Source organism: Lonchura striata, chromosome 37, assembly GCF_050655825.1.
Source record: "Lonchura striata isolate lonStrDom1 chromosome 37, ASM5065582v1, whole genome shotgun sequence".
NCBI classification, from domain to species: domain Eukaryota; kingdom Metazoa; phylum Chordata; class Aves; order Passeriformes; family Estrildidae; genus Lonchura; species Lonchura striata.
Window position 1 is genome coordinate 13,990,846 of NC_140739.1, and position 11,412 is coordinate 14,002,257.

General features: G+C 60.2%; 1 protein-coding gene across 4 annotated transcripts; it reads right to left on the reverse strand.

Moving 5' to 3' along the window:
- Positions 1-8: 8 nt before the first annotated feature.
- On the reverse strand, positions 9-10,558 carry CHMP2A (charged multivesicular body protein 2A). 4 transcript variants are annotated; one of them, XM_077789856.2, is made up of 6 exons: positions 10,401-10,558; positions 8,583-8,755; positions 6,192-6,371; positions 5,626-5,756; positions 4,331-4,392; positions 9-2,379 (listed from the first exon to the last, which is right to left on the reverse strand). In XM_077789856.2, the coding sequence occupies exons 2-6, from the start codon at positions 8,748-8,750 to the stop codon at positions 2,252-2,254; spliced, it is 669 nt and encodes a 222-aa protein (XP_077645982.2). In that variant the 5' UTR covers positions 8,751-8,755; positions 10,401-10,558; the 3' UTR covers positions 9-2,251. The 4 variants fall into 4 exon arrangements, with proteins under 4 accessions (XP_077645982.2, XP_085421890.1, XP_085421889.1 ...); XM_085565764.1 differs by having other exon boundaries at positions 8,583-8,764; positions 10,401-10,465; XM_085565763.1 differs by lacking the exons at positions 9-2,379; positions 4,331-4,392 and adding an exon at positions 4,539-4,785.
- Positions 10,559-11,412: the final 854 nt, after the last annotated feature.

Genomic DNA, 11,412 nt, shown 5'->3' on the forward strand with positions numbered 1-11,412 from the left:
CCCAAAAAAGGTGAAAACCCCCCCAAAAAAGGTAGAAATCCTGAAAAGAGGGGAAATATTAAATAAAGGGGGAAAATCTCCAAAAAAAGGGGGAAATCCCAAAAAAAAGGGGGAAATCCCGAAAAAGGAAGAAATCTTAAATAAAGGGGGAAAATCCCAAAAAAGGAGAAATTCCCCAGAAAGGGAAAATCCTAAACAAAGAGTGAAAATCCCAAATAAAGAGTAAAAATCCCAGAAAAAAAGGGGGAAATCCTAAATAAAGGGGGGAAATCCCAAAGAAAAGGGGAGAAATCCCAAAAAATCCCAAAAAAGGGGGAAAATCCCATTTGGGAGGGTCAGAATCCCAAAACCATTCCAGAAAATCAGAATAAAGGAAAATACCCTTCTGGGATGGCGAAAAATTCCAAAAAAATCCTAAAAATATCCCACAAAAATCCTCAAAAAAATTTCCAAAAAATCCCAAAAACTCCCAAAAATTGGGGGAAATCCCAAATAAAGGGGTTCAGATTTTGGGGGCTCACGGGGGTGCTGGAGTGGAGCGAGGACCTCCCCAAAAATCGGAATAAAGGGGCAAAATTCTCCCTCTGGGCTGGTGAAAGACCCAAAAAAAAGAGATGGAAAAAATACCAAAAAAATCAGAAAAAAGTCCCGAAAAGTCAGAAAAAAAATCCCAAAAAAATCCCCCAAAATTGGGGGAAATCCCAAATAAAGAGGGTCAGATTTTGGGGGCGTTGCAGGAGTGGAGCAGAGACCAGAAAATCTCCCCAAAAATCAGAATAAGGGGGTGAAATCCCTCCTCCGGGGTGGTGAAAAATCCCCAAAAAATCCCAAAAAAATCCGGGAAAATCCGAAAAGAATCTGAAGAAAATGCGGGAAAGTCCCGAAGCGCAGAGAGGCCCGGCCCGGACTGCACTGACCCGGACTGGACTGGACTGGACTGGGCTGACCCGGACTGGACTGGACTGGACTGGACTGACCCGGACTGGACTGGACTGGACTGGGCTGACCCGGACTGGACTGGACTGGACTGGGCTGACCCAGACTGGGCTGGACTGGGCTGGACTGGACTGACCCGGACTAGACTGACCCGGACTGGACTGGACTGGACTGGACTGACCCGGACTAGACTAGACTGACCCGGACTGGACTGGACTGGACTGGACTGGACTGGACTGGACTGGACTGACCCGGACTGGACTAGACTGGACTGGACTAACCCAGACTGGACTGGACTGGGCTGGACTGACCCGGACTGGACTGGACTGGGCTGGGCTGACCCAGACTGGGCTGGACTGGGCTGGACTGGACTGACCCGGCCTGGACTGACCCGGACTGGATTCGACTGGACTGGACTGACCCGGACTGGACTGCACTGACCCGGACTGGACTGGCTTGGACTGGACTGGACTGGCCTGGACTGGCCCAGACTGGACTGACCTGGACTGGTGCAGACTGGCCCAGAATGACCCAGCCCGGCTCAGTCCCGGCTCAGTCCCGGCTCAGTCCTGGCCCGGCCCGGCCCGGCCCGTCTCGGTCCCGCTCGGTCCCGGCTCAGTCCTGGTCAGTCCCGGTCAGTCCCAGTTGGGCCCGGCTCAGTCCCAGCTCAGTCCCGGCTCAGTCCCGGTTCAGTCCTGGTCAGTCCCAGTTGGGCCCGGCTCAGTCCCGGCTCAGTCCTGGTCAGTCCCGGTTCAGTCCCGGTTGGGCCTGGCCCGGTTCAGTCCCGGTCAGTCCCGGTCAGTCCCGGTTCAGTCCCGGTTCAGTCCTGGTCAGTCCCGGTTCAGTCCCGGTTGGGCCTGGCCCGGTTCAGTCCCGGTCAGTCCCGGTCAGTCCCGGTTCTGGCCCGGTCAGTCCCGGTTGGGCCTGGTTCAGTCCTGGTTCAGTCCCGGTCAGTCCCGGTCAGTCCCGGTTCAGTCCTGGTCAGTCCCAGTTGGGCCCGGCTCAGTCCCGGCTCAGTCCTGGTCAGTCCCGGTTCAGTCCCGGTTGGGCCTGGCCCGGTTCAGTCCCGGTCAGTCCCGGTCAGTCCCGGTTCAGTCCCGGGTCAGTCCCGGTTCAGTCCCGGTTGGGCCTGGTTCAGTCCTGGTTCAGTCCCGGTTCAGTCCCGGTCAGTCCCGGGTCAGTCCCGGTTCAGTCCCGGTTGGGCCTGGTTCAGTCCTGGTTCAGTCCCGGGTCAGTCCCGGTTCAGTCCCGGTCAGTCCCGGTTCAGTCCCGGTCAGTCCCGGTCAGTCCCGGTTCAGTCCCGGTTCAGTCCCGGTCAGTCCCGCCGCAGGTTCTTGAGCCGCTCCTCCAGGTCCGCGTCCGCGTCGGCCAAAGCGGCTGCGGCGGCCTCGGCGCCCCCGCGGCCCTCGCCGGCTGCCAGAGAGCCCCCGGGAGCCGGCAGCGCTGCCGGACACACGGACACACGGACACACGGACACACGGACACACGGACACACGGACAGGGACAGGGACAGGGATGGGGACAGGGACAGGGACAGGGATGGGGACAGAGGGACAGACAGACAGGGACAGGGACAGAGGGACAGGGACAGGGGGACAGAGGGACAGGGACAGGGGCAGAGGGACAGGGACACGGTCAGGGACAGAGGGACAGGGACAGGGACAGGGACAGGGACAGGGACAGGGACAGAGGGACAGGGACGGGAACAGAGGGACAGAGGGACAGGGACAGACAGGGACAGACGGACAGGGACAGGGACAGGGACACAGTCAGGGACACTTGGGGGACATCCCCAGCCCCAAACAATCCCACCCAGGTTATCCCAAATCCCAAATAATCCCACACAGGTTATCCCAAATCCCAAACAATCCCACCCAGGTTATCCCAAATAATCCCACACAGGTTATCCCAAATCCCAAACAATCCCACCCAGGTTATCCCAAATCCCAAACAATCCCACCCAGGTTATCCCAAATCCCAAACAATCCCACACAGGTTATCCCAAATCCCAAACAATCCCACACAGGTTATCCCAAATCCCAGACAATCCTACACAGGTTATCCCAAATCCCAAATAATCCCACACAGGTTATCCCAAACAATCTCACCCAGGTTATCCCAAAAAAACCCAAATAATCCCACCCAGATTAACCCCAAACAATCCCACCCAGGTTATCCCAAATCCCAAATAATCCCACACAGGTAAACCCAAAAAACCCACCCAGATTAACCCAAACCCCAAATAACCCCACCCAGGTTATCCCAAATAACCTCACCCAGGTTATCCCAAATAACCCCACCCAGGTTATCCCAAAAAAACCCACCCAGATTGACCCAAACCCCAAAACCCCACCTGGATTAACCCCAAACCCAAAAAACCCACTCAGATTAACTCCAAATCCCAAATAATCCCACACAGGTTATCCCAAATCCCAAATAATCCCACCCAGGTTATCCCAAACAATCCCACACAGGTAAACCCCAAATAATTCCACCCAGGTTATCCCAAATCCCAAATAATCCCACCCAGGTTATCCCAAATCCCAAATAATCCCACACAGGTAAACCCAAAAAACCCACCCAGATTAACCCAAACCCCAAATAACCCCACCCAGATTAACCAAAATCCCCAAAAGAGTCCCCCAAATCCCATTAATCCCAAATCCCACCCAGATTATCCCAAATCCCATTAACCCCAAATCCCACTGAAATTATCCCAAAATCTCTGGAAATGCCCTCAAAATTATCCCAAAATCCACAGGCAAAGGACCCAAAATCAGCATTTCCAAACCCCAAAAATGGCCCCAAAAATGGCCCCAAATCCACCCAGGATGTCCCAAATTCCCCCAAATCCACCCAGGATGTCCCAAATTCCCCCAAATCCACCCAGGATGTCCCAAATTCCCCAAAATTCCACCCAGGATGTCCCAAATTCCCCCAAATTCCCCCAGATCCCTCCCAGGACCCCCCAAAACACCCGCCCCAAACCCTTAAATCCCCACAAAATTTCCTTTAAATCCCACGGAATTCCCCCAAAATCCCCCCAAATCCTTCCAAAATCCCTCCAAATATCACAAAATCCCACAAAATCTGCCAAATTCACCCCAAAATTCCCCCAAAATTCTCCCAAAATCCTACCGGACTCCCCAAATTCCCCCCAAAATCCCCCAAAACTGAAAAATCCTCCCAAAGTCCCCCAAAATTCCTCAAATCCCCCCAAAAAATCCTCCCAAAAGCCCCCAAACCCCCCCAAAATCCCTCAAAATTCTCCCCAAATTCCCCAAAATCCCCCAAAATCCTCCCAAATCCCCCCAAAATCCCCCAAAGTTCCCCAAAATTCCCCAAATCCCCCCCAAAATCCCCCAAAATCCCCCCGAGTCCCCCCCCGCTCACTGGCCAGCTCCTCGGTCAGGTTCAGCCCCAGCTCGTCCAGGACCTGCGACACCACGGCGTCACTGCGGGACAGGGAAACTGAGGCACGGGGACAGGGAAACTGAGGCACGGGGACAGGGGGACACTGTGACACCACGGCGTCACTGCGGGACAGGGAAACTGAGGCACGGGGACGGGGAAACTGAGGCACGGGGACACGGGGGGACACTGTGACACCACGGCGTCACTGCGGGACAGGGAAACTGAGGCACGGGGACGGGGAAACTGAGGCACAGGGACAGGGAAACTGAGGCACGGGGACACGGGGGGACACGGGGACAGGGAAACTGAGGCACGGGAACACGGGGGGACACGGGGACAGGGAAACTGAGGCACGGGGACACGGGGAAACTGAGGCACAGGGACAGGGAAACTGAGGCACGGGGACAGGGGGACACTGTGACACCACGGCGTCACTGCGGGACAGGGAAACTGAGGCACAGGGACACGGGGGGACACTGTGACACCACAGCGTCACTGTGGGACAGGGAAACTGAGGCACGGGGATGGGGGGACACGGGGACAGGGAAACTGAGGCACGGGGACACGGGGACACCACGGGATCACTGCGGGACAGGGAAACTAAGGCACGGGGACACGGGGAAACTGAGGCACAGGGACAGGGAAACTGAGGCACGGGGACAGGGGGACACGGGGACAGGGAAACTGAGGCACGGGGACAGGGGGACACGGGGACAGGGAAACTGAGGCACAGGGACAGGGAAACTGAGGCACGGGGACACGGGGACACCACAGCGTCACTGCGGGACAGGGAAACTGAGGCACGGGGACAGGGAAACTGAGGCACGGAGATACCACAGCGTCACTGCGGGGACAGGGAAACTGAGGCACGGGGACAGGGAAACTGAGGCATGGGGAAACGGGGACACCACGGCGCCACTGCCAGGGCACACTGGGGACACTGGGAGGGGACACTGGGACACACCGGGAGCCGCTCTGTCCCCGTGTCCCCTCTGTGTCCCCAGGAGTGTCCCCTGAGTGTCCCCTGAGTGTCCCCATGTATTCCCTGGGTGTCCCAGGTGCCCCCCTGGGTGTCCCCACGTGCCCCCAGGTGTCCCCACGTATCCCCAGGTGTCATCCCCAGCTGTCCCCAGGTGTCATCCCCAGGTGTCCCAGGTGTCCCCAGGTGTCCTCAGGTGTCCCCAGCTGTCCCCACGTGTCCCAGGTGTCCCCGGGTGTCCCCATCTGTCCCCAGGTGTCCCCAGGTGTCCCCAGGTGTCCCCGGGTGTCCCCACCTCTCGTCCTCGTCGTCCTCGTCCCCCAGGGCGTCGTCCACGGCGTCGTTCATCAGCTCCTCCTTCATGTCCATGAGCTCCGACTGCTTCTGGAACTCCTGCAGGATGCGCTGGATCTGCGGCAGCTTCAGCTGGGGACACGGGGACACGGGGACGTTGGGACACTGGGGACACTGGGGACACTGGGGACAATGGGGACACGGGGGACACGGGGACATTGGGGACAGTGGGACATTGGGACATTGGGGACAATGGGGACAATGGGGACACTGGGGACATTGGGGACAATGGGGACAATGGGGACAATGGGGACACTGGGGACAATGGGGACACTGGGGACACTGGGACACTGGGGACACCCAGGTGACCCTGGTGCCACCACCTGGGTCCGTAGTGCTCCTGTGACATGGGTGACACAGAGTGACACACAATGACACACAGTGACACACAGTGACACGCAGTGACAGTGACACACAGTGACACACAGACACACAGTGACACACACAGTGACACACACAGTGACACACAGTGACACACACACAGTGACACAGTGACACAGGGCTCACCTGGCGGTTCATGGTGGCCATGGCCCGTGTCACGCCGCGCATGGCGCCCGCCATGGCGCTGTGGGATTTCAGCGTCTGCACCCGCAGCGCCACGCCCTGCACGTTGGCTCGCATGGCGATGAACTTGCGCTCGTAGCGCCGCGTCCGCACCAGGTCCTTGGCCAGCACCCGCACCGCGTCCTGGGGACAGGGACGGGGACATCAGGGACACGGACACGGGGACATCAGGGACAGGGACACGGGGACATCAGGGACAGGGATGGGGACATCAGGGACAGGGACGGGGACACGGGGACATCAGGGACAGGGACGGGGACATCAGGGACAGGGACACGGGGACATCAGGGACAGGGATGGGGACATCAGGGACAGGGACGGGGACACGGGGACATCAGGGACAGGGATGGGGACATCAGGGACAGGGACGGGGACATCAGGGACGGGGACAGGGACAGGGAAATCAGGGACAGGGACAGAGACATCAGGACAGGGACAGGGACAGGGACACGGGGACATCAGGGACAGGGACAGAGACATCAGGGACGGGGACATGGGGACAGGGACACGGGGACATCAGGAACATCAGGGACAGGGACAGGGACATCAGGGATGGAGACAGGGACAGGGACATCAGGGACATCAAGGACATCAGGGACATCAGGGACAGGGACATCAGGGACAGGGACATCAGGGATGGGGACAGGGACAGGGACATCAGGAACAGGGACAGAGACATCAGGGACGGGGACATGGGGACAGGGACACGGGGACATCAGGAACATCAGGGACAGGGACAGGGACAGGGACATCAGGGATGGAGACAGGGACAGGGACATCAGGGACATCAGGGACATCAGGGACAGGGACATCAGGGATGGGGACAGGGACAGGGAAATCAGGGACAGGGACAGAGGGACAGGGACAGGGACAGGGACAGGGACAGTGACATGGACACGGGGGCAGGGACACGGGGACAGGGACATGGACAGGGACACGGGGACATTAGGGACAGGGACAGAAACAGGGACAGGGGGACAGGGACAGGGACATGGGACAAGAACATGGGACATGGGGACATCAGGGACGGGGACAGTCAGGGATGGGGACAGGGATGGGGACATCAGGGACGGGGACAGTCAGGGATGGGGACAGGGATAGGGACATCAGGGACAGGGACAGGAACAGGGACAGGGACAGGGACGGGGACGGGGACAGCGTCCTTGGGATGGGGACAAGCTCGGGGACATGGGGACAGGGACAGTGTCCTGAGGATGGGGACACTGTCAGGGACAGGGACAGGGACATGGGGACAGCAGCAGCGTCCTGGGGATGGGGACATGCTCAGGGACAGGGACAGGAACTGGGACACCATCAGGGACATGGGGACAGGGACATGGGACAAGGACAGCGGCCTGGGGAGGGGGACACCATCAGGGACATGGGGACAGGGACACGGGACAAGAACAGGGACAGGGCCCTGGGGACAGGGTCAGGACATGGGGACAGCACCCTGGGGACAGTGGGGACAGAAGGGACAGCGTGCTGGGGACAGGGACAGGGTCAGGGATGGGGACAGGGACAGGGACAGTGTCCTGGGGACAGGGGACAGTGTCAGGGACATGGGGACAGGGGACATGGACAGAGACAGAGGGGACAGTGTCAGGGACATGGGGACACAGGGACAGCACCAGGGACAGTGGGACAAGGACTGTGGGGACATCCTGGGGACAGCAGGGACAGGGATGGGGACAGTGGGAACACCAGGGGACAGCAAGGATGTCACACGGTTGGACAGGGACAGAAGGGACAGAGAAGGACAAACGGACAGCAGGGGGACAGTGGGGACATCAGAGTGACAGGGGGACACCAGATTGACAGGGGGGACATCAGAGTGACAGGGGGACATCGTCAGGGACGTGCAGGGACAGTGAGGGGACACACAGGGGACACCATGGGGACAGCAGGGACATCTGGGGACAGGGAGGGGACAGCAGGAAGAGACAGGGGACACTCCGTGTCCCCCTCAGTGTCCCCAATGTCCCCTCCATGTCCCCCAGACCCCCCTGTGTCCTTGTCCCCAGTCCCCTCCTTCCCTCCCACCTGCCATGTCCCCTCTGTGTCCCCAAAGTCCCCTCTGTGTCCCCTCTGGCCCTGCTGTCCCCAGTGTCACCATCTGGCCCTGCTGTCCCCCCAGTGTCCCCCAAGTGTCCCCAATATCTGCAGTGTCCCCTCATTGCGCCCAATGTCCCCCCAGTGTCCCCTTGGTGTCCCCAGTGTCCCCTCTCAGCATCTGGAGGTGCTGTCCCCTCAGTGTCACCTCACTGTGCCGGTGTCCCCAGTGCCCCCAATGTCCCCAGTGTCCCCCCAGTGTCCCCATGTCCCCCGTGTCACCATCTGGCCCTGCTTCGCCATCTTCTTGATGTCCACGATGATTTTCTTCTCCTGCGCCTCGAGCTTCAGCCGCTCGCGCTCCAGCTCGCGCACGGCGCGGGACAGAGCGCGCTGGTTCTGCCGGAGCAGCTCCTCGGGGGAGCGCCGGCGCCCGAACAGCATCTCCATGGGCCCTGGGGACATTGGGGACATTGGGGACATTGGGGACATCAGTGATATCAGTGACACACGGTGACACACAGTGACACACAGGGACACAGTGACACACAGTGACACAGTGACACACAGGGACAGTGACACAGAGCGCGCTGGTTCTGCCAGAGCAGCTCCTCAGGACCAGATGGTGACACTGGGGGGACACTGGGGACAGACTGGGGACAGCAATGGGGACACTGGGGACACTGGGGGACACTGGGGGACACTGGGGACACTGGGGGGACACTGGGGGACACTGGGGACACTGGGGTCACTGGGGACACTGGGGGTGCACTGGGGACACTGGGGACACTGGGGGGACACTGGGGGACACTGGGGGACACACTGGGGGTGCACTGGGGACACTGGGGACACTGGGGGGACACTGGGGACAGACTGGGGACACTGGGGGGACACTGGGGACAGCAATGGGACACTGGGGGGACACTGGGGACAGGGATGGGACATTGGGGACACTGAGGGGACACGGCTGTGTGGAGGGGAGAGGGGGTGACACACGGAGGGGACAGACAGGGACAGGGAGGTGACACACAGGTGACACACAGGTGACACACAGGTGACACACAGTGACACACGGAGGGGACAGACAGGGACAGGGAGGTGTCACACGGGTGACACACAGGTGACACACAGTGACACACGGAGGGGACAGACAGGGACAGGGAGGTGACACACAGGTGACACACAGGTGCCACACGGAGATGACACACAGTGACACACGGAGGGGACAGACAGGGACAGGGAGGTGACACACAGGTGACACACGGAGATGACACAGAGTGACACACGGAGGGGACAGACAGGGACAGGGAGGTGACACACAGGTGACACACAGGTGCCACACGGAGATGACACACAGTGACACACGGAGGGGACAGACAGGGACAGGGAGGTGACACACAGATGACACACAGGTGACACACAGGTGACACACAGTGACACACGGAGGGGACAGACAGGGACAGGGAGGTGTCACACGGGTGACACACAGGTGACACACAGTGACACACGGAGGGGACAGACAGGGACAGGGAGGTGTCACACGGGTGACACACAGGTGCCACACGGAGATGACACACAGTGACACACGGAGGGGACAGACAGGGACAGGGAGGTGTCACACAGGTGACACACAGGTGACACACAGTGACACACGGAGGGGACAGACAGGGACAGGGAGGTGACACACGGCACCACAGGTGCCACAGGGGGCACACAGAGGTGACAAAGGCGTCACAGGTGCCACCCACAGGTGCCACACGGGGGGGACACGGAGGCGCCACAGGTGCCAAAGTCGCCACAGGTGCCACAGGGGGGGACACACAGGTGACACGGAGGGGCCCCAGATGCCACTGGGAGATGACAAAGGTGACACAGTGACACGGAGCTGTCACCCGGAGCTGTCACCCGGAGGTTCCCGGCCGGTCCCGCCCCCCCCGGCCCGCGGCGCCCGCCCAGAGCCGCTCCCGGCGCCCCTTCAGCCCCGGAGCCCAGAGCCGGCCCGGCTGCCCCCGGCTGCTCCCCGCTGCCCCAGGGTGTCCCCAAATGTCCCCAAATGTCCCCAGATGTCCCAAATCCCCCCCGGCCCCTCCCGGCCCTCACCGGCTCCGCGCGGCACTTCCGCAAACAGTGACGTCACCGCGCTTCCGGTCACGCGACGCCGCGCCCCGGCAAGGGAGGAGCGAACCGCGGAGAGCCACTTCCGGGGAGCGGCACTTCCGGAGCGCCGCTTCCGGGAGCGGCACTTCCGGAGCGGCACTTCCGGGAGCGGCGAGAACGAGGCCGGAGCGCCCCGCCCGCGACAGCGACACCTAGCGGCCGGGCGGGAACTGGGAACGGGAACTGGGGAAACTGGGAGCACTGGGAATGGAACTGGGAGCACTGGGAGCACTGGGAATGGGAACTGGGAGTACTGGGAGCACTGGGAATGGGACTGGGAGCACTGGGAATGGGGACTGGGGAAACTGGGAGCACTGGGAATGGAACTGGGGATACTGGGAATGGGGACTGGGGATACTGGGAGCACTGGGAATGGAACTGGGGATACTGGGAGCACTGGGAATGGGACTGGGGATACTGGGAGCACTGGGAATGGGAACTGGGAGCACTGGGAATGGGGACTGGGGATACTGGGAGCACTGGGAATGGAACTGGGGATACTGGGAGCACTGGGAATGGAACTGGGGATACTGGGAGCACTGGGAATGGGAACTGGGAGCACTGGGAATGGGAACTGGGGAAACTGGGAGCACTGGGAATGGGGACTGGGAGCACTGGGAGCACTGGGAATGGGGACTGGGGATACTGGGAGCACTGGGAATGGGGACTGGGAGTACTGGGAGCACTGGGAATGGGACTGGGGATACTGGGAATGGAACTGGGAGCACTGGGAGCACTGGGAATGGGGACTGGGAGTACTGGGAGCACTGGGAATGGGACTGGGGATACTGGGAATGGAACTGGGAGCACTGGGAGCACTGGGAGCACTGGGGACTCCCAGTATAAACCAGTATAACCAGTGCCACCCACACCCCTCCCAGTCCAAACCAACACCAACCAACCCAAACCCGTCCAGACCAGTATAAGCCAGTATAAACCAGTGTAAACCGGTATA